The following is a 23,903-nucleotide window of genomic DNA, read 5'->3' as shown; positions in this document are numbered from 1 at the left end:
TTCCTCTGGCAGCTCATTTCACACTTGCACCACCCTTTGTGTGAAAAAGTTGCCCCTTAGGTCCCTTTTAAATCTTTCCTTTCTCACCCTAAACCTATGCCCTCTAATGGGCGGCACGGTGGCTCAGTGGTTAGCACTGATGCCTCACAGCACCAGGGTCCCAGGTTCAATTCCAGCCTCTGGCGAGAGTGTGGTGTTTGCACATTTTCCCCGTGTCTGCATGGGTTTTCTCCCACAGGTCAGGTGGATTGACCATGCTAAATTGCCCGTAGTGTTAGGTGCATTAGTCAGAGGGAAATGGGCCTGGATGGGTTACTCTTCGGAGGGTCGGTGTGGACTTGTTGGGCCAAAGGGCCTGTTTCCACACTGTAGGTAATCTAATCTAGTTCTGGACTCCCCCAACCTAGGGAAAAGACCTTGCCTATTTAACTTATTTATGCCCCTCATAATTTTATAAACCTCTATAAGGTTACCCCTCAGCCTCAACAGTCCAGGGAAAACAGCCCCAGCCTATTCAGCCTCTCCCTATAGCTCAAACCCTCCAATCCTGACAACATTCTTGTAAATCTTTCTGAACTCTTTCAAGTTTCACAGCATCCTTCCTAGAGGAGGGAGACCAGAATTACATACAATATTCCAAAAGTGGCCTGATTAATGTCCTGTACAACCGCAACATGATCTCCCAACTCCTATGCTCAATGCATTGACCAATAAAGGAAAGCATATATGATTTATTTATCATTTTACCATGAGTGAATTAACTCAAGCTGAAACTATTTTCACATATTCTGACTTTCTCCTATAATTGAAAAGATACTCAACTCATCCATCAGCTCTTCATTTTCCATCTGATTTACCCCCTCCCTATAGATGGACCCCTCCCTAACCAGTAGGAAGTGTGAACAGTTCTTTATTAAGGTTGCTACCAGATAGAGTTTTGAACAGCTACTTTTTAACTGAAAGCCAGACACCGTACTTCTGATTTTTTTTTCAAAATAAAGATCCAATTTTAGATTTAATTCATGACATGCAGTGTCACAATACTTATTCACAGTGTTAAGGGTTTCATCATTAGCAAAACTTCAGTTATAATCCCATTTCCTTCACCAATTTTGGATTTGCTGCTAATCCTAGTCTAAAAGGTGTGTGGATGAATTCACCCCTGGATTTCCCTTGCTTGCCCTGGAGAGATATCTTTCCTCATCTTGATATATCTTCAGATAACCAAGCGAGGACTTGATCTCATTATGGAAAATCATAGAAGAAAATCTGACAGTAATACCATACCCTGATCTTGAGCAGTTAAACTGCTCTATTTTGGTTGGTTTCCACATGTTTGCACTTTTCTAGAATAAAGTATAGAATGATCTTATGCAGGTATCCATGACTCATATGTATGAGCAGAGGAATGGGTACCTGTGCTGCACACTCGCAACTTTCTCGCAAGTTTTGAAATGGTGGACATACAGTTTATTCCTATTTCTCAATTACATGTAAAACATATGCAGTGGGCTGAACCTTTTGACTGAATACAAGTCCTGTCACCGAGGAGGGAAAGCAGGAGGCAGTAATTGGTATGGTGCTGCCAGTAGCTGCAGCTCCAGGAGGGAGATGAAATGGTGAGGTGCTATCAAAGTTTCGGTAAGTTTCAGGAAGGAAGCAGAGATCAGACAAAGAAAGGACCAGTATTTGCTGAGGCACTCACTCTGGACCCACCCCTACCCCGGCAGTAAGCCACTGAAAGGTTGCCAGAATTTATCTAATGGTCTCGCGACACCACAGTGGAGATAGAAACAATGTTAAGGTTTTGAGCCATGTGTGATTCTTTTTCAGAAGAGTGATTTGAAGACAGAAGTTTCTTTTTCATTGATGGAAATTCATTGACAATTTTGTGGGTAGCTTTGATGCAAAAATGTGAAAAGATAAATCCTGTTTTAAAAATCTGAATTTTGAGTGTTGACTTTAATGGGTTGCCCAGAGTAAATAGGAAAAGGTGGTTTGCTGTCTTGGTTCTGCAACTGTCAAGAACCTCAAGGGAGCCTTCCGTTAGGTGGATACATTTGCTGTCTGGCTCAGACATTTTGGTCCTTTTCATGTGCAAATCAATGTCCTATAATATTCACTGCAATGTTGAAAATTGGACAAAATTGTATTTTGTCTGCAGCAACCAGTTTTGTGTGTAACTGTACCCGTGACACAGAAAAGCAGCCACACAATCAAATACCAGATAACTGAATACCATACAAAGCACCATTATGGATATTCTACTTGACTTTACCAGATGAACAACAGAAGAGAAATCATAATCAGTAGGTTTTTCAAATGTTTTTTCTGTGGGGTCAGGAGGTTGAGTACTTATCCAGGATCCAAAAGAATAATGCAGGTTCTTCCACTCTCATTCCCTTCAACTCCTGCCCTCTACCATTCTTGCCAACCAGGTCAGCTCCTATACAAAATGGTTACAGGACAGCAGGAGACCATTTTTCCTGTTGTATCCATGTTGACTCTGCAAGAGCAATTCAGCTTGTTCCACTCCTTCACTGTTTCTCCATAGCCTGGCTAATTCTTTCTTTTAATTTGCGTATCCAATTTCTTTTCGATTCTGTCTCTATTACACTCAGTGCACTTTCAATCCTAACCATTTTCTGTTTGAAAATAATTTTCTCTCTTGTCACTGTAAGTTCTTTTTCCACTCATCTCAAGAGAGTGCCCTTTGGTTTTCAAACATTCCACCAATGGGAACAATTTGGCTCTATTTGCTCTGTATAGATCCCTCACGATTTTGAATAGCTGTATTAAATCATCTTCTCTAAGGAGATCAACACCGACTTCTCTAATCTATTTTTGTAATTGAAATCCCTCATCAATAGAAAAATTCTTGTAAAATGTTTGTGCAACCCCTTTACAGGCTTCATATAATTCCTAAAGTGCAGTGCCCAGAATAGGAAACAATGCTCCAATTGAGGTCAGTATAGTGTTTTTTTTCAGCATAGCTTTCTTACTTTTGTAGTCAATGACTTTATTTATAAAGCCCAGGCTCCCATGCATGTGCATTTATATCATATGGCCTAATATTGGTGGCTGAAAACTGCTGACTGTATCAGATTGCCCATTTGGCAGTGAATATTCATTGGCAATAACCTGGCTGTCTGCAGGGACCAACCTTCTGGCAACATCAGACAACACACTCCACCTAAAACTACCCTCACAGTGCCTTTCGTTTTGAAAAAATTACTCATTTTGAATATTCTCAGCCTAAAAACTTGGGTGTCTGCTGTAAAGCTGCCTTGGTTGCAATGGTATTATCCAATGGAAACAGCTCCTTTACGTCAACTACAAGATTTACAGATAATGACTTTGCATATTTATATTTGGTCTGTGTTTATTCCTGCTTTTGATTATAATTAAAGTCTTAAGCATAAAATCTGGTGCGAGCAAAGGAAGCACTTCATTCAAACGACTTTTCAACAGGGTTTCCAGAAGGGTTGTTCCACTGGGTGGGAACCCATCCCTGTGCGTGATTGTCATACACTTCTGATTAGATGGTCTCAGAAGATACTTTAAGTAAATAAGGATGAAAAGCAATGTAATTGTAAGTTCATTTCTTTTAATGTGGCGAGTACTTCATCACGGTCCCTGGAGATGAGAGGCCGTCACGCAGATGGCAAATATTATTGTTCCCTTCACCCATGAGCAGCTCATTTCCCTAGTGTAGATGGACTGAGCCTGAGATTTCCCCTTCCCAGGAACATCTTAAACAGTGAGAGTCCTGCCCTTGTAATGTTTTTTGGGTTTTTTTAACTAAAATGTATGCTCTTTCATTAGATATTTTATAAAACTTAACTGTTTTACATTTCAATGCTTTTCTGTCTTTGATGAAACTCTCTGCTGTACCCTTGAAGACGCATATCTTTAAGGTTCCATTTCCCCTGGTCTCAGGCCCCCTGCTGTCCCTCACGCATTGGCCCATTATCTTTGTGGATCTAGATTGTATACAGTTCTGGTCACCACACTACCGGAAGGATGTGGATGCTTTGGAGAGGGTACAGAAAATGTTTACCAGGATGTTGCTTGGTATAGGGAATTATAGCTATGAAAAAAAGATTGGCTAGACCGGGTTTGTTTTCACTGGAATGCAGGATGTTGAGGGGCAACCTGATAGAAGTTTATAAGATTGTGAATGGCAAGGTTCAAGGGCCAGGGTAGGGGGATGGGAGTGGGTGGGGGGGTGGTAGGGGTTGGAGTTTAGAAGAGGTGTGTGAGGCAAGTTTTTCACACGGAGTCATTAGTGCCAGGAACGCGCTGACAGATGAGGTGGTGGACACAATAGCAGCATTCAAGAAGCACCTGGATGAATACATGAATAGGGGGACATAGATCCTGTAAGTGAAGACCATTTATTTTGGAAGGGCAAAGTGCGTTGTTGCAGGTTTGAAGGGCTGAATGGCCTGTTCTTGTGTTGTATTGTTCTTTGTTCTAGACAATAAGGTATCAGTTATGCGACAGAAAGAGGTTTCAGAGTTCTCTGTTTGGTCGATATGGGATTGAAGTCCTGCTAGCAAGCAAACCCTGCATACAAACTAGGTGAAACACTCAACCTCCCCGGGCCATGAAGCAGTCATCAGTAATCACTTCCCAACAATTATGGTTGTCCACCTAGGAAATTCTGTGTGGCTGGTCATGGGTTCCGTGGGTCCTTGTGTGGATGATGAGCCTGATCCTTGAGCTGCATTTCTGACCACACATTTGGCAGGTGTTTGTAGCTTCTGGAATCAAATCTTGGCCTTGAGATCATGGCATTAGTTCTCAGGTTCATTTTCTGTATTTCATATTGCCAACAAGTGTCCTGAAAGAATTGTGTCAGTTCGTGAAGGAGCTTCTTCCGAGTCAGTTTGTCTGAACAAGAGTCTCCCATGCATTAATATCTGTGTTGCATTTCTTGACGAAGACTTCAGGGATTCTTTGAAATGCTTCCTTTATCATCCCTTCATTCCCTGAGCTGGGCAAAGATGATTTATTTTGGCACTTGGAACTCAGGCATCCTAAGCACATGGTAAAAACAATGACTGCAGATGCTGAAAACCAAATACTGGATTAGTGGTGCTGGAAGAGCACAGCAGTTCAGGCAGCATCCAATGAGCAGCGAAATCGACGTTTCGGGCAAAAGCCCTTCATCAGGAATAAAGGCAGAGAGCCTGAAGTGTGGAGAGATAAGCTAGAGGAGGGTGGGGGTGGGGAGAGAGTAGCATAGAGTACAATGGGTGAGTGGGGGAGGAGATGAAGGTGATAGGTCAAGGAGGAGAGGGTGGAGTGGATAGGTGGAAAAGAAGATAGGCAGGTCGGACAAGTCCGGACAAGTCAAGGAGACAGTGCTGAGCTGGAAGAGAACTGTTGCTGGTGTTTTTGAATCTGTAGTCTGTACTGTTTGTCCTGTTCGGGTCCGAACTCTGCTGGTTTAAAGGTGGTCTGGAGTCCGTGTGGGATGGGTTGGTTACGGAGGCAGGCACTGAGGAAGCAAATGTGGCTGTGGTACCGAGTTTGTTTCACAACATGGTTGAAGAGCTTCAGAGCAGAGGAAATGACCTGGGAGTTGCAGTGGGAGAGGGACTCCCTGAGATTCTTGTAGAGAGAGGAGGAAAATTCTTCAAGGCAGGCATCCTTGCAAGAGGATTCGCAGTAGGGTTAAAATCAACAAGGTAAAAACAATGACTGCAGATGCTGAAAACCTCTGCTCTGCTCTGAAGGTCTTCAACCATGTTGTGAAACAAACTCGGTACCACAGCCACATTTGCTTCCTCAGTGCATGCCTCCGTAACCAACTCATCCCACACGGACTCCAGACCACCTTTAAACCAGCAGAGTTCGGACCCGAACAGGACAAACAGTACAGACTACAGATTCAAAAACACCAGCAACAGTTCTCTTCCAGCTCAGCACTGTCTCCTTGACTTGTCCGGACTTGTCCGACCTGCCTATCTCCTTTTCCACCTATCCACTCCACCCTCTCCTCCTTGACCTATCACCTTCATCTCCACCCCCACTCACCCATTGTACTCTATGCTACTCTCTCCCCACCCCCACCCTCCTCTAGCTTATCTCTCCACGCTTCAGGCTCACTGCCTTTATTCCTGATGAAGGGCTTTTGCCCGAAACGTCGATTTCGCTGCTCATTGGATGCTGCCTGAACTGCTGTGCTCTTCCAGCACCACTAATCCATCCTAAGCACATGGCCAGCCCAGTGGAATTGGTCTAATTGATTATGGCCTCAATGCTAGTGCTATTAGTTGCTTCAAGGACATTGATCTTAGTAAACCTGTCTTCCAGCTGATGCGGAGAATCCATATCAAACAGCATTCATGGTACTTCTCAAGGACCTTGGGATGGCCATATATATATAGTCCATATTTCAGAGCCACATAGAAGAATCAGAACGATGACAGTCTTACACACAAGGATCTTAGTATCAGAATAGATGTCACAATTATCAAATGTTCTCATCCTCAGGTGTCTGAAGGCGATGTTTGCAGATTGAACGTGATGTTGAGTCTCCACATCAACGTTAGCTTTAGAGGACAGATAGCTTCCCAGGTCAAAGGAATATTCCATATTTAGGATGATTTCTCCACTGATCTTAATCTTGACCTGTGATGAGTTGATAAAGGATTGAAGTCTTCTTGAGTTTGAAGCTGAGACTAATCTTTCCATATGCTTACATGAAGGCATTAAGCAAGGCTTAAAGATTCTGTTCCAAGAGAACAGAGATGCCACGGTCATCTACGTGCTGATGTTGCATGAGCAAGATCAGTGTTGTAGTGGAGAGGTGATCTCCTATGTACATTCCTGACTCTCCTTTCAATATTAATAATTATTGAGAAAAGATCTCATGAAAAACAATGATCTGTTTTTGCTGCAAATTGTGAGTGAAATACTGAAATTGGACAGCATAGTGCCATTGAAGCTCAATAATGCCGGGGTAATCAAATTTTAACTGGTTGTGAAATGCAAACATAACAACAATAAAATGTATTTATGTAATGGTAAGATTGCCATAGTCTTACCAGACCATAGAATAGAGACCCTACAGTGTGGAAACTGGCCCTTTGGCCCAACAAGTCCACACCGACCCTCCAAAGAGTAACCCACCCAGACCCATTCCCCTGACTAATGCACCTAACCTACACATCCCTGAACATTATGGGCAATTTAGCATGGCCAATTCACCTAACCTGCACATCTTTGGATTGTGGGAGGAAATCAGAGCGCCCAGACGAAACAGACAAGGGGAGAATGTGCAAACTCTACATAGACAGTTGCCCGAGGCTGGAATCAAACCTGGGTCCCTAGCACTGGGAGGCAGCAGTGCTAACCACTGAGCCACCAGGCCGCCCAAAGAGCTCTCAATAGAGAGAGAGAGGCAACCATCGGAGACCACAGTGGAGAATTTGGAGGGCAGGATCCAAACACTGGAAGGCCAGATTCGGGCCCTGTGGACCAGGTCAACAACCTCAAGAATTGAGGTTGAAGGAAGAACTTATGGTTAGTTGGGCTTCCAGAACGTGAAAAAGGTAAGAGCCTGGTCAGCTTCCTGGAGCAGTGGCTCCCGCAGTTTCTCGGGCTGGAAGGTGAATGTGGAGTGGGCCCACTGGATTGCGATGCGCAGATCTGGGTTGGATCAGCACCCCCGCCCGGTCCTAGTGTGACTCCAGTGTTACAAGGAGAAGCAAATGATAGTGAAAGCCTCCAGAAGGCTGGGAAAAGACTCAGAGGATCTGGTGTACAAGGGGTCAAAAATTCTGTTTTTCCAAGTCTTCTCTGGGGCTGTAATCAAGAAGAGAAAATCTTTTGATGGAATGAGGAAGAGTTTGAAAGAAGTGAATATCCAATACTCTGTGAGATACCTGGCAGTACTGCGTTTCAACCATGGAGGGTCTGTTTACAATTTTGACTCAGCAGAGAAAGCAAGGGATTTTCTAGACTCTTTGTAACAGATGGTCTGGGTCAGGAAAATTATGGACAATGGTATATCCTTTGCTCTCTTGGTTGTTGGTTTTTCCCTTTTACTTTTACTAATTCCTGTTTATTCCCTTGTCCTTTTCTGGGTCTGGGGTGGTTATCTCTTTTATTAAAATGAATGGGGTTGACATTAGGAGGGGATGGATTGGGCATCCACTTTTGATTTTCACGTGTGTAAATAATAGGTTTTCTTTGTCTCTGTACTGCTTGGATTTGGGGCACAGCCTTAGCTGGAAGGAACCATGATGGTAGTAGGGATTTGGATGAGTGCCCCCTATGAGCAAGGGGGAAATTTCCAATTGTTTGTATGTTTGTTTGTTTAATTTAGGAGTAGTTGTTAGTTTTTTAGTTTGTGTAGTATCTATAGCAATAGTTTTTAGATTTCATGAATCCTATTTTTTCTCCACTTGGTGCACCTTGAGTAAGCTTCTTCCCCTCAGGGAGCTGTGGGTTGGTTATGGCTAGTGGTTCGTTTAGATGGTGCCCCTGGAACAGAAAGGGAAGTCATTGCCCAATCAAAAGAAAGAGAGTGCTCTCAAACCTCAGAAAGGAGAGGGTTGGCATTGCCCTGCTACAAGAAACACACTTGAATGACAAAGAACATTTGAAACTACAACAGGGAGGGTTTGGTAGGGTATTCTTTTCCTCTTTCAATTCTAAAAGTAGTGGAGTGGCCATACTAGTATAGAAGAACCTCTTATTTCAGATAATAGTCCAAATTAAGGATGAATATGGGCAGTTTATCATCCTTAAGGCCTTAATACACAGGGAGGAGTCAGCATCCTGAACGTCTATTGTCTTCCGGTCCACCCCTTTAAATGTTTAATCGATGCATTCTTAAATTGATGGCTCTTTGGGTTGTGCCATACAATTATAGGAGGAGACTTTAACTGACTCATGGACTCCGAGGTGGACAGGATGCCAAGAGGTCTCTTGGATATCTTGCCTCAATCCTGACAGTTGGTGGACTGATGTGGGGAGTTGGGGTTGGTCAGTGTGTAGAGATGTCCTCAACCTAATAGTAGGGATTTTTAACTTTTATTCTAACCCGCACAAGTGTCATACAAGAAGTATTGTGTTCTTTGATCCATCAACCTGCCTGGGTTCGGTGTTATCCTGCAGGATTTGGAATATAGCCATTTCGGACCATGCGGCAGTATACTTGGATGTCAAGATCAGAGGTAGTGGAATAGCCACGCAGCATTGGAGCATGGATCCATTTCATTTGAAGGATAGGAAATTCATAGAGTGCTTCACCAGGGAGTTTAAGACCTTCTGGGACATTAACTTGGGTACAGCCAGGAACCCATCAATGCTCTGGGAGACTACCAAGACTTATTAAAGGGGATTAATTATTTCATATTCAGCAACCGGGAAGAGGCAGAGAGAAGAACAGCAAGGTATGCTGAGGCCCAGCTGAAGGCAGCCGAATTGGCTTATTATGACGGAGCATCTGTCACTAAGCTACAGCAGGTCACAACTCTCTGGGCTGCTCTGAACTCAGCATTTACCCAGGTGGCAAAGAGACAGGTCTCCTTTGTGAAGCAAAGATTATTTGAATACAGATATAAGCCAGGTATATACCTGGTATACTTGATCAGGAAGAAAAGCGCCCCGCAGTCCATTGTGTTCATTAGGGACGGAACTGATACTATCACTTGCGAGTCTAAGAGGATTAATACGACATTTAGGAAATTTTACGCAGAGCTAAATCGGTCGAAGGGTGGTGAGGACGGAATAGCAAGGATGGAATCCTTTTTGAGAATCTGGACCTCCTAGGTATAAATGCAGAGCAAACCTCCCTTTAGAATGCACCCTTAATAATACAAGGGATACAAGTGGCAGTAAAGCAGCTCCAAAGTGGCAAAGCACCTGGCCCGGTGGGGTTTCCGAGTGAGTTCTACAAGGAACCTATAAACATGTTGGCTGAGCCAATATTGGGCATGTGACAACCGCTCATATGGCCAGGACTGTCTTCCACCCTCTCTTGGGGGGGGGGGGGGCAATATCTCCCTTATTATAAAGAGAGGGAAAGATCCTGAGGACTGTACCTCGTATAGACCTATCTCACTGCTGAACATAGATTTTAAAATCCTGTCTAAAATCCTGGCTTTGAGATGGAGAAGGTGCGAACCATTACTATTAAGGGTCATAACTCTTCCAATAATATCAGGAGAGTGTTGAATATAGTACAGGTATGTCAGCAGAAGTCAATTCCAGGCTTGGTGGTCTCCATGGACACAGAAAAGGTGTTTGATCGAGTGGAGTAGAGTGGCCATATCTTTTTGGTGACCTGGAACATTTTGGCCTTGGGGGGGCTTTCTCTAGGTGGGTGGCAGAGATATATGATGACCCAATGGCAGCGGTCCTTATAAACGACGTAAAATCAGATAATTTTAGCATTGAGAGAGGTAGCCGACAAGGGTGTCCTCTCTTGACGCTGCTATTTACCTTAGTAATTGAACCGCTGACAGAGGCTATACGGAAAGACTCTAAAATAGTTGCCCCAAAGGTAGGAATGGGAGAGTACAAAGTTACTCTTTACGCTGATGATGTCCTTCTCTTTCTGACTAACCCGGAAAAGTCTGTACCCCAGTTAATACAAAAGATTAACTTATTCAGCATGTTCTCAGGATATAAAATTAATTTTACAAAATTGGAAGCCATGCCCATGGGAGGCTTGTTGGGAGTGCCTGACCTGGAGGATGGAACACAATTCCCTTTCCAGTGGTCACAAAAAGGTTTTTTTTATTTGGGTATTTTTATTACCCCCACTTTCCACCAGTTGTATTGAGCTAACTTTGTGCAATTGTTTAAAGGATAAAACAAGATCTTCAGTGATGGGCAGGGTTATCAATATCATGGTTAGACCAAATAGCCCTGATTAAAATGAATGTTCTTCCTCGGCTACCAAATCCCATGAGTATGCTCCCATTGCTGTTGCCCAACAAGTGCTGCAGAGGCTCAATGGTTGCCTTGGATCCTTCATTTGGCATCATAGGCACCCTCTTATTAAATTCACCGAATTGCAACTTCCACAGGATATGGGGTGGTAGATCTCCCAGATTTTAAGTGATACCAAATAAGCGCCCTATTGTCCTATGTGAGTGACTGGGTGTGGAAGGATCCGAGGTCAATATAGCTTGACATCGAGGCCTCCCAGGCAAGGTGTGCCCTCTGTAATTTGCTGTTTATAAATAGGATGAAATCTGTTACTGAGCATTGTAGACGCCTGATTAATATCAACACGGTTAAAGCATGGAGGGTGATACAGCAGGCCAAGGGCAACATGCATAAGACCTCACCATTTACTCCCTTAGTTGGAGCCCCAGGATTTAGGCCGGGGTCAGTGGATTCTGGCTTTAAAGCATGGGAGGTCAAGGGAGTCTCCTGTTTGGAAGACCTACTTGAAGGAGAGGTCCTGATGTCTCATGACCAGTTAAGACGCAAATATGGGCTACCCAGTAGGGACCTCTTCCATTAGTTTCAGGTTAGGGACCATACAGAGAAGGACCATACTGTTAACTCAGCCCTACAAGTCCAACATGGAGAGAACAGTGCTCTATTGGACACTCTCTTGGTCAGTACTCTATGTCATTTACAGAGAGAGGACACCGTGGAAGATATGGAAAGACTGTACGGAGTCTGGAGTCAGGAGCTAGGGTTAGAAGTATCATCTGAAACATGGGAGAACATATGGAAGAATGTGAAAAAGATCTCAATGTGCAATCAAGTGCAGGCTATGCATTTGAAGATTCTCCATAGTGCCCATATGAACCCGGAGCAATTAGCAAAATTCAAAAAAGGAGCAACTCCAGGGTGCCCAAAATGTAAAACAAGCAGTGGCTCCCTGACACATTGTCTGTGATTGTGTCATAAGATCCGTGGTGCCATTACTGGGGTGCCATATTGAATGAGGTGGAGAAGATCCTGGGAATTGAAGTTAGGGTGGATCCAGTATCCCTTCTTTTGGGATTGCTGAATCTGCCTTCACTAGATGAAGACGGGAAGAGATTATTCAACATTCTCACATATTGTATAAAGAAGAACATTTTAATGACCTGAACCTCAGAAAAACCCCCAGGTCTCATGGGGTGACATAGACTAGTGATGCAGCACGTTCCCCTGGATTTTCTTACAAATGCAGTCTACCAGAAAACAGAACTATTCTATAAGATGTGGCGGCCCTTTTTAAATTACATTGACACAGACTTGTCAGCCATATTGACCAGGGCCTTTATATAGCCATGAGGGCCGGGTTTGCAGTCCGGGGACCTTGGGGGGAGGAGACTTGAATAAGTACAGGTATAATAACTGATGCTCCCGTGGAATGGAGCTTCAGTGGAGGTGCGCCAGGTATAATTTAATTTAACTTAAATAAACTCAACTCAAACCAAATTAAATTAAATTAAGTTGATTTTGTCTAGTTTGACTTAATCTAGGCTAAGTTAGGTTAGTTTAGTACAAGTTAAATTATTTTTAACTAACTTGCTACATTCAATTATTTATCAAATTATAACGTGGAAATAATGTTCCATACCTTTGTGATAGTATTGGGTTTTTTTTGTAGAGTAGTAGGTAGTTTATTGTGGGCGGCACGGTGGCACAGTGGTTAGCACTGCTGCCTCACAGCGCCAGAGACCCGGGTTCAGTTCCCGCCTCAGGCGACTGACTGTGTGGAGTTTGCACGTTCTCCCCGTGTCTGCGTGGGTTTCCTCCGGGTGCTCCGGTTTCCTCCCACAGTCCAAAAAATGTGCAGGTCAGGTAAATTGGCCATACTAAATTGCCCGTAGTGTTAGGTAGGGAGTAAATGTAGGGGTATGGGTGGGTTGCGCTTCGGCGGGGCGGTGTGGACTTCTCAATAATAAAAAATGAGCAACAACTGGTGGGGATTTAACCTGAAGGCAACTACACCTCAGGCATGGGGAGAGATTGAGAAGGAGAATCCTTCACAGTAACTTCAGCCAGTGTAGGAGTTAAACCCATGCTGTTAATGCAGCACTAACTACCGTTCAGCCAATTGAGCTAAACTGACCTCTATAATATGTGTATCATAAAACATCTCATGATGCTTTAGAAGACAACCATATGAAGCATTAGGACAGATGGCCAAATACATGGTCAGAGAAGTGAGTGTTATGGAACATATTAAAGGAAGAAGATGAGGTGGTGAGGCAGGAACATATAGGAAGGGAATTCCAGAGTTGAGGGCCTAGCCAGCAGAAAGCACAGTTGCCAATGTGAAGCAATTAAAATCACAGGTTGCTCAAGAGGCTGGAACTAGACAAGCACAGAAACAAAGAAACAAGTTTTGAATACTAAATGGTCTAAATGATAAAGACAGGATATTAATCAACATTTCAGGTGAAGACAGATGAAATGTATGTTTTAGCAATGTTGATGGGACAAGTGCAAGCCCAATACTAGCAACAGCCACCTAAACAAAGTTGACACAATGGATCAACAGAAAGTTATAAATAAAATAAGAATGGAAAATTACCTCTATAAATTCCACAGAAAGGAAGAAGGGGGGTTCACAGGGATGATAAAAGATGCAGGCTCTCTATATAGCATATAGCTCTGCCATTCTCTAACTCAATATTGTTACAAATACATAAAATGATCAATGCTCTAACTACAAATCTGAAGAAGATAATTTGTCTTTATTTAGACCTCTGATTTCACCGAGGAGGCTTTGAGTCAATCCATATCCAACAACCTGTTCTCAAAGCTCTGCTCACATTTTAACAACTGTGATTAATTGCAACACAGCAGCTGAGACAGTCCACAACATTCAAAATTAATCAGCAACATTCTAAATTTTTAAAAATTTAAATAAACCAACCTATAACAATGTTAAAAATAATGTCAACATGCCCTATCTCCCAATGTTAACGGATTCTTGAAAATAATTTCAGCATCCAAACACAAATCTCCACCAACAACTAATCAATGCTTCCCCCAACCATACCTTTACTATATTTCATGTGTCATTGTAATCTGTTGATTAGTTTTTCAAATATATTATTTACAGACAAAACAGGGTGAAAACATTACTGACCCCATCTGAAATGGGGAAAGTGACAAGTGGAAAGAGCAGTGTATGAAACATAAAGCTTTATCACACTATATTAACCCAACATTGCTACAACTACACAGCTCTTCCTCCAGGCATTTCCTTGCCCTGTTTGATGCTCTGTACCTGTAGCACTGAAAAAAGAAATATTTTTATTCAAGAGTTTCCACCCCACTGTGAAGGCTTCCAGACAAGCTGCATCGAACAACCTGTTCTGAAAACTCTGCTCAGAGCTGCAACAACTTGCTGCACAGCAGCTGAGACAATTGACAAGTTTCTAAACCATCAAAACCATGCTAAGTAAATCCACATACAGTAATTTTACTTCTTTTAAAATTGCTGCATCTCCCAATGATAATGGCTCACTTGAAAAACTTGCAGCATTTGGTATGGATCCATGATTTCATCAACAACTATTCAGTTCTTCCTTGGGTCATACCCTCTCTGTGTACCAGGTTTTGTTGAAATCTGTCCATTAAGTTTTTGAAATATGTTGTTTACAGACAGTCAGACTAACAATTGGGATGAAATCATTGCCTTCACCCATCTTCAGTGGCAGAGGAAATTGTCAGGGAAGAAATTTGAATTAATAAATAAATTGGAATTAAAAATTAGAGTATTTCAAGATGCAAAAGAGAACAGCAAGGGAGAGTAAATATTCTGAATGATTGCATTCTCCAGCCAATAATGGTACAATTAGCAGCATGGGGAGAGGTAAGTATATCGGGCAGTAACAATTGGCAAGTTGAACTAACTGGTCTGTTTCTTTGTAGTAAATTCTATGCTGTGAACTCAGATTGGCCAAATGGCCACTCTCAAGCCAAAGTATCTTGTGATTTTACACACTTGATCTTTAGTGTGTTAAGATATATTTTTTCTAAGAATATTTTAATAATCAGGAAATACTTTGGTGCTGGGAATGTTTATGTTCTTTTTCTCTCACTGAGCTGTGAGGTTGTAAATTTTGTAAAGACTACAGTAAACCTGCATTCCTGGCTCTGTTGGTTTTAACTCACTATTTATTCTCACCTCAGACAAGTTAATAAAAATATAATACTGTTTGGATAAAATCAACTAGTGAATAGCAATGTATGGTCTCTTACAGTATCTGCCAAGTCACCCTTCTCTGATTCAGCCTTTCACCATGTGTCTGCGGCTGAAAAATATTCACTTCTATTTCCGTCTCCAATTCAGCTGCTCTACTCACATATTCAAAAGGTTTCATGAAAGAAACAGTATTCCTACCCCCTCCACACACACACTCACCGTTGGAGCAAACCGCTGACATAATAAAACCTGAACAAAGTACTGATCTCTATAAACATGTGCCAATACCATAATTTTGTGCTGTGACTTTAAACGTTGAGCAGTAGAATTAATATTATAATTTTTCTGCATGTTTAGGGGTGTTCTGCATATCAGTAACTACAAGCCAAATTTTCCCTTTTGATTCAAGTGTGGCAAAAGTGTGTTCGGCAGTGACTAAAATCACACGCCAACTATCAAGAAAACATAGCCTTCTCTTGCCAGTCAATTAAGAGCTGACAGGCAAGTGTAGGTAAGTTTCTCAGCAAATCAGAGGCCAGGATACTGGGTATCTGGATCATGAACAGCTGTCTCCCTATCAAAGGCCAGAACCTTCTAGGTCCTGAAGTCTGCCAGGCCACGACTTATCCTCAGAATATACAACATAAAAAGGACCCCAACCTGCCAGCCCAGGTCACCATTCAAGTTTCTCACTCACAGGGAAGGTAGATGCATGAGGAGGTCGCAAGTTAAGGCCTTTAAGTGGCTGCCATTTAACCATTTAAGAACTTTAATTGGTGGCCCGTGGACCTTCTCGCTCAGAACATACTTAGTGTGATAGCAAGAATGGGGCAAGTTTCTCTCCAACTCGCCCAAATATTTTCCCCCATCTCACTACCTGCAGACAGGTGAAATTCACTCCTATTTACTTTCATCATGTTTTAAATTCTATCCTTTTATTTTCTCTTCTACAGTGTTGAGTATGATGTGCAATACAGTATATATTGGTTATAACTTGCTCTTGTATTAGCAAGTTTTGAGAAGATTTGTAGCTCAGGTTGAGGTTCTGGATGTAAGTTTGCTCGCTGAGCTAGAAGGTTCATTTCCAGACGTTTCGTCACCCTACTTGTATATCAATCAATTCTGAAGAAATCTCTTACCTATGAGATGAATAAACATTTTGGTTATAGCATGAATTTGAATTTTGAGAGTAACATTCTACTCATTGATTGACATAATTGGGGTCTGTTTGTAAACTGTGCTGATTTACTGAAATATCTAGAGATTTAGGAAAAGCTAATCACCAATCACAAACAAAGGAATCCCATCCCAAATTTTTAATTTATTTATTTTCAATCCAAACATATTTTCTCATAGTGTCATCTCCTATCCTTGTATTTTCTGGCCAAATTGAGAATAAGTAATGTATAGAACATATGTGTGGTTACCTGACCAGGTTGGGCCCAAGTTCAAGAAACCATGAGAAAATGAAAATCAGTCAAAGATAAAATTAACATTCTTATAAAGAGGCACTGAAACTGTATCTCCTTGCTGCTTCACATCATTCTGGAAGTTACATACTGCAAGAAGAAAGGTTTACCTGCCAGTTGGCAAGTTTCTGATGACGATGGAGCTAGATCCCAGAACACTCAATGAACTATATGTCAACTGCTGCTTCTAAACAACAAACCAGAGACAAGAAAAGAATGGATATACAAGCATGAACTGGAGGATGTTGCAACACAGGGATAGAATGCCAAACCAAATCAGCTTCATGATCACTGGATTCACAACACAATGAAATTAAAACATTCAATGACCTTTAAAATTGCCTAATTGTTCCTAACCAGACTTTTTGAATAACAGATCTTGAACACTAAGTTTATCACTTAAATAAAAGTTAACAATTTAACTTTAATAGAGCAGATAAACATCAAAGTAAAAAAAAATAATATCTATGATCTAAATCCCAATTTCCTTTAATCATACCTGACAGACAGACATGCTTAAGGGATAAATTAAGAAAGAAAGCAAAAGAATAATAATTTGCCAGTTCAATAAAGTTTCCAGTTTCATGAAATACTTGGACAATAGGTTGTTCACAGGCAAGTAGAACAAATGTCTTGCTTGAATTCTGAAGTCACTGGTTAATGCAAACAGTTTCAGCAGACTTCTAACAATATTTAATTATTTCTTACAGACTCTGATTCTTTTCCCAGAACCTTCACAATTCAATAACTGGAGAAAAACTAGAGACTAAAACCACACATCACCATCTCTGGAAGTCTCCAAAAGGTTTCACTGCCTCCTACCAAACCCTAGTCAGTCGTAACCCATTCTCCCTGATTCAAAAATCTATCTAGCTGCCAGCCTTGGATTAGCAACAATATGGTACCAATTCAACTTAAGTTGCATTGTCTTTCTAGGCCAATTCCCACCAGAAAACATCTGCTCTTTTTTCTCTTCTATTTTAAAATAAGGGGCTGTTCAACGTTCAATTCTTAACTTCAATTTACAGTTCCAAATTGAAACAATGAGAAAATTAAAGAAAAATCATGACTCTACCCCTCACTCACTCTGCTTGTCATCAAACTCAAAAGTTAGTTCCCTGTGAAAAGTGACTTAAAACAACAACTATTCACCAGGAATTCAAGGGTTTCTATAAATGTTGCCAGTTTATAGAAGAAATACGGCCAACAGCTAAACAGCCAGGACTCTCATCATGCTACCAACTCAACTACTCTAAGAACTTTAAACTGAAGTTGCGTTTAGCTGCCTGACATCCCTAAACATCCCTCTCTCACCTTCTTTGTATGGTTACTACCTGTGATTCTGTTGTGTCGATGTTGCATTTATTATTTTGGGGATAATAAATTTCCTCCCTCTTTCATTCAAGAAAACATTCCAATGTGGCTCCTCCATTTTAAACTAATTAATTCCACTTTAGTGGAAGTGTATGAGCTGTATAGAGTCATAGAGTCATAGAGATGTACAGCACAGAAACAGACCCTTTGGTCCAACCCGTCCATGCAGATTAGATATCCCAACCCAATCTAGTCCCACCTGCCAGCACCCAGCAAATATCACTCCAAACTCTTCCTATTCATATACCCATCATATTCATATGCTAAACAGAAATCTTTAAGAATTATATTTGGCAGTACAGAACTTGGGTATCACTGACAAAATGGGACTTTTTGCAGCAATGTTCAAAATAAAAATGTTGCGACTGCCCATGAGGTATTTAAGAAGAGGAGAGCTGATTACCCCTCCTCACCTGGTCATGACAATATACAGAAGTCTAAATAATTCTGAACAAAATGAAGATGGAAAGGCCATATTTACTGAAAAGGATTCTTTTCCCCAAGGGCCTCCTCTTTCACCCAATGTTAAAGGTACCCCCACAGTGGTTTTAAATGGGGAATTGAAGGATACTGAAGAATAATTGTATCCTGTCAATTGTGCATGCGGCAGCTAAAGCTTGTTACAAAACATCGATGCCTGGCCCAACAGTAGAGTTTAAGTAAGCAACTATGTTCTAGATAGCGTAGAGTTTCCTGAGCTCTTCTTGGCAAATGGTGAGTATACCATCTCACTCGTGATTTGAGCTTGGTGCAGGATTGTAGGTTTTTAGGGGCTAGGGAGTAAGCCACACTTCACAGTACCAAGATAGTACTCTATTCTTGTAGCATGGACTGGTCCAATGGTATATTATGGTGTTTAATCAAATTTAGTTCTGAGTCAATGATAACTTGGTGATAGCAATGCCTTTGGGAGTCAAGAGGAGAAAGTTGGGTTTATTATAACCATTACTTGATAATTAAGTGACATAAATGTTACCTGTAACTTTTAAGCCCTGTTTCCAGCGCCTTCCATTAATGTACTCCACTTCCATGTTGTGATGAATTTTCAAGCCTCTGTCTGGCTCTGCTACCCAAAATTGGACATGTTCAAATATCATAACCAGACAAGTTCCAGCCCTCGGCATTCCTGAATAAATACTACAGCAGGTCAACCAGTGAAAGAAAAGAGCTGAATGTGCAATCTACTATAAATAATTCAGAATACCATATTTGACAAAATTCAATTTCAATCTAACTAGTTCAGGCTAATGAGCTAGGTGATATTGTAAATCCCAGAACCAATGTTTATGTAATGTCTGGGTGCTGAAGGTAATGTGACCATGAGTGGATATATGCTCATACATATGGATTCATACCAACATATGTATCTAATTAAGTTGTAATTCATACAATAGAAAAAAAAAGTTTGCAAAGATCTGCAGAATTTATTCGCAATGTCAAAAAGTTAGCTTTCAACAACCGTTCAAATGTGACAAAACCCAGTTAATATTATCAAATTTTGCAAACTTTCAATGTTAATTCCAAGCAAGGTAACATACCAACACAAAATATCAGGGAAAACTTTGGCTATTGAGGATATACACATGTTTGCCCAAAAATGCTTTTAAAAAGTGAACGAATATTTAAGACAGTTCATTTTGGATTCACAATTGGGAGTCCAGATTTGATAATTGTCAATTGAGCTCAAAATTATGCTTTTCTTTCTCATGTTTTTAGTTTTTGCTCAAAAAACACTTGCATAACCACAAACATCAAATCTTCCCAGAACTAGGACAATTAAACAGCCTATTGAAATGTCTTTGTTTATCTTCTACGATATTTTTAAGAATGGTAACCTGGTGCTATTTTGTTGTGACAGCTGAAAATAATTTTATCAAGAAAATAAAATATACATTTTTAATAAGAGTGGCTGCTTCAGCATCTATGAGCAACTTAATATTAAATAACTGGAAATTAATTTTTGAAGAAGAAACCTTTGCTAGTTTCACTGATCCACACTAGTCAGTTTCTTCTCAAATTTTTTAACAAATTTTGAAGTCTCGACAAATGCACTTGCACCAAAGGCTCCAAGCAAGATCAGTTGACAGAAATGTGCCATGTTGATTAATTTTACAGGGGTGTAGCCAGTTTTGTGGGCAGGGCTGGTTTCCTGCACAATGTTTTTCAAACCACCATCAATGATCAAGGGAACTCAATTTGCATTGGATAAGATGCTTGACATTCCTTAATCTTTTCCATTGGCTTTGTCAATGGAACTGAGTGGAAATTTTGTCCCATATCTATTTCAAGAAAACAGAACCAAGAACAGTCACATCAAAGGAAGTTCAAAATATCTTTCTAGATGGAAGATTCCTGCTTCTGCCAGTCACATCATCTCGGCTTTGGAGTAAGACCAGTTTAAAATGTCTGATAGTTTCAGAGGCACGTGGTTTAGATAAACATAAAATCTTCAGTAACCTTTTTATTTCTGAAACACACCCTTTTTTGCCCTTTAATTAATTCCTTCTCTTTGGGAGTTTATTTTTAAAAGCGGAACATTCCTATAATTATGTCTCTGGATTTCGTTTTGGTTTATGAACCACTACCCTTTCCTTGCTTTACATGAAGAAAATAGAATCAGCGCAAAGCGAAGATTCTGTTATTCAACATTGTGTAATGTGACTGTTAAAGTACAGCAAAATAGAACTATTGAGAAGTTTTAATCTTTAATCACCAAACTTCTCACCTTAGTTATGCTACAATGTCCAGTCACAGTGAATTCCTTGTATGGAATATGCATTGAGTAGTTGTGAGAGTCAAAAACATTCTGAAAAGTTGACTTATGTATCAGGAGTGGCACTATAGTAAATCACTGCTGAACCTACATTTGACAAAGTAATTTGGTCTGTATTAAAAACTCTACGGGGAACAGGAGAATGAGGGGGAAAATTACAAGGGAGGGATACATTCTCTTTAAAATACTTTGCTAGTTAACTATTGAAAATACTTTATTTAGCAAGAGTTAACCCTGTATTGATGATGAAAGTATTCTTCTAAAATCTGATCTTTGAGGAGATTAAGTTTCTCTATTTCTTGTAGTAGTATACAATTAATTTTAAAAAAATCTCTGTGGAAGATTGTATTAGTGTAGGAAACATAATTACCTCCACAGTTCTCTAAATCTATGGAGTTTCAGAGTACAGGAAGGAGCAGAGCTCAACTGGAGTTCTCTCCCATTTTATCTAGTACCCAATTATAGAGCAGCATTCACATAGGATTGGAGATGGTACAAGTTTAACAATGGCTCTTTTTGTTATTGTTTTGACAGTGGAGCACAATGAAGATATTTTTCACCACAAGGCACAGTGGAAAGAATTTAAGTTCGATTTAACTCAGATTCCTCGTGGTGAAATGGTAACTGCTGCAGAGTTTAGGATCTACAAAGGAGCCAATGACAATTTCCATGGGAACATGACCCTTCATATCACAATTTACCAAGTGTTGCAGGTGCTCCAGGACAGGTTAGTACATACCATTCATTATTCATGGAGTCATCTAACCTGTAGTTTACAGGAGTATTTTCCCCTTCCCAAAACCAAAAAAAATGCTGCATTCACTGAGCCAGTGTTGGATTGGGGTGGACAAAGTTAAAAATTACTCAGCACCGGCTTATAGTCCAACAGGTTTATTTGGGCGCACTAGCTTTCGGAGCACTGCTCCTTCACCAGGTGGTTGTGGAGCAGGACCATAAGACACAAAATTTATAGCAAAAGATTACAGTGTCATGCAACTGAAATGATATATTGAACAAACCTAGATTGTTGTTAAGTCTTTCATCTTTTAGAATGGGTCGCAAGTTTCAGTTCATTAATATGTAAATCCCAGAACTTCTTTAAAGTCACATTCTCAAAATAACTTAAGATTTTATTTTAAAAAGTGACATCTCAGCTCAGACAGCGCGTTAAAGGTGTGAGGTTAGAGTCTGTCTGTATCCCAATTTTGAGTCAGACTGTTTCTATTTCCAAAATGGAATTTACCAAATATTACATGGATTGACTGCCTGCAGATTGTGCATTTTTTTAGCAAAATAGAATGTATCTGCAAATACAAATTCACCCATAGATTTATATGTGTGTGTGCATGCATGAGAGAGAGAGAGAGATAGAATGACTGTGTATATGTGAGTGTGTGCATGTGAGAGACTGTGTGTTTGCTTATGTGCAAGTTTGGTAAAGTGTGTGTGAGTGTGATGGAGTAGAAGCCTGTGAGAGGGTGTGTGTGTGGGTGTGGGTGTGGGGGGTGGGGGGTTTGTATGTCTTTGTGTATGACAGAGACCGTGTGTATGAGAGTGGGTTTGCATGAGTGTGAGTATGTAAGATGTGTGTGTGTGAGAGAGAGAGAGACAGAGAGAAAGTAAGGTTTAGTGGGGTCACCTATAGTGTGACATGGACCCAAGGTCTGGGTTGAGGACATCCTCATGGGTACTAAACTTGGCTATCAGCTGACGCTTGGCCACTTTTGCATTGTTGCCTGTCCCAAGATCCTCCCTGGAGGATGGTTACCCGAAGATCCGAGGCTGAATGTCCCTGACTGCTGAAGTGTTCCCCAATTGGGAGGGGAGACCCCTGTTACTGTCACTGATAACATTTTCACAATGCTTTGCCAAATAGTTTCACCTCCATCTTTCCTGAAGGCATTGACCATTCGTGAAGTACATTCCACTGATGCTCATGCTATTCATGTGCAAATCCCAACAATAAGCAAGATTTTTTTTAAAATGAGGGGATCTCATTGAATCATTGAAATTCAAAGAGATGGAACTCTGGATGCAGGAATGCTGTATTCTCTGGCTGAGTGCTGGGGGCTAGGGCATGGTGTGGTTTCAGAACAAGATGTCACAATTTCAGGATATGTGGTAGGCCCATTTTAGACTGAGGTGAAGAGAAATGTCTTCACTCAATTGTCAACCTGTCAAATTTATTACCACAGAAGTCACTGAATATATTTTGAAAAGAAATAGATTTTTTAAGCTCAAGCCATCAAAGATTTGAGGAGAGAGCAGGAATGTGGTGTGGAGATACCCTGGTGCTGAGAGGTAGCAGTGCTAACCACTATGCTACCATGCTGACTAATAGGGAGATTGACTGTAACACATGATTTCATCCTTCATCAGGATTAACGAACTCAGAATATATTGAGTATTGAACCTGTCACCTTTCTGGTAAAGAACCAAATGCATGTATGAGCGAAGCCAATTTTCAAAAGGGTTTTTAAAAATTCTTTCTTAGGAGGAGGCATTGCTAGCTCCCTCAGCATTTATTGTCTATGTCTTAATTTCTCATGAGAAGGCAGTTAGCCACCTTCTCCATGCAGTGTATGTATATCTGTAGTGTTGTTAGGAAGGGTGTTCCAGGAATTAGATTTAGTGAAGGTAAAGGAATGGTGTGGGTCGCTATAGGTACAGAAATGTTTTGAGATATATAGCAGCTGGGAGGTTGGTGGAGGATAATATTTGTTTGTGGCTTTTAAGGGTTTAGAAATTTCATATTGAATGTAAGCATAATTTAGAACCGTATGGGCATAAAGGAGACATGGGTCAACATAAAGAGACATAAAGATAATGATCATAAAAGTAGAATTCCATTAAAATTAGAGAGAGATAATTGCTACAGTTAGGAGCCTGGCTGCACTTGCAAGGGACATGGTCACTGGACATGGGTAGTGTTCCTGTACATTTGCTGTCCTTATCCTTCCAGCTGGTAGAGTCATGGTTTTGGAAAGGTAATCCTTCAATGAGTAAGTTTTACAAAATAACATTTTACTGTTACCACTATTTAGCCCTAATGTTCCCAAAATGATATTTTTAGATAGCTGTTGCTCACTTAATGGCCCATTGGTTAGATCGATGCACCAGAACACTGAGCAATAGACATGAGTCATTGGTA

General features: G+C 40.9%; 1 protein-coding gene across 2 annotated transcripts in view; it reads left to right on the top strand.

The window, feature by feature from the left end:
- Positions 1-23,903, top strand: part of LOC140453612 (bone morphogenetic protein 7-like) — a 94,050-nt gene that overhangs the window by 32,502 nt on the left and 37,645 nt on the right. For both annotated transcript variants that reach the window (XM_072548456.1, XM_072548455.1), the window contains exon 2: positions 21,287-21,479. In XM_072548456.1, the coding sequence (XP_072404557.1) occupies positions 21,287-21,479 (193 nt within the window). The remainder of the gene's footprint in view (positions 1-21,286; positions 21,480-23,903) is intronic.

This window comes from Chiloscyllium punctatum, chromosome 27 (genome assembly GCF_047496795.1).
Source record: "Chiloscyllium punctatum isolate Juve2018m chromosome 27, sChiPun1.3, whole genome shotgun sequence".
Lineage (NCBI taxonomy): Eukaryota > Metazoa > Chordata > Chondrichthyes > Orectolobiformes > Hemiscylliidae > Chiloscyllium > Chiloscyllium punctatum.
The sequence above is the reverse complement of the archived record's forward strand: the minus strand, read 5'-3'. Positions and strand labels throughout refer to the sequence as shown.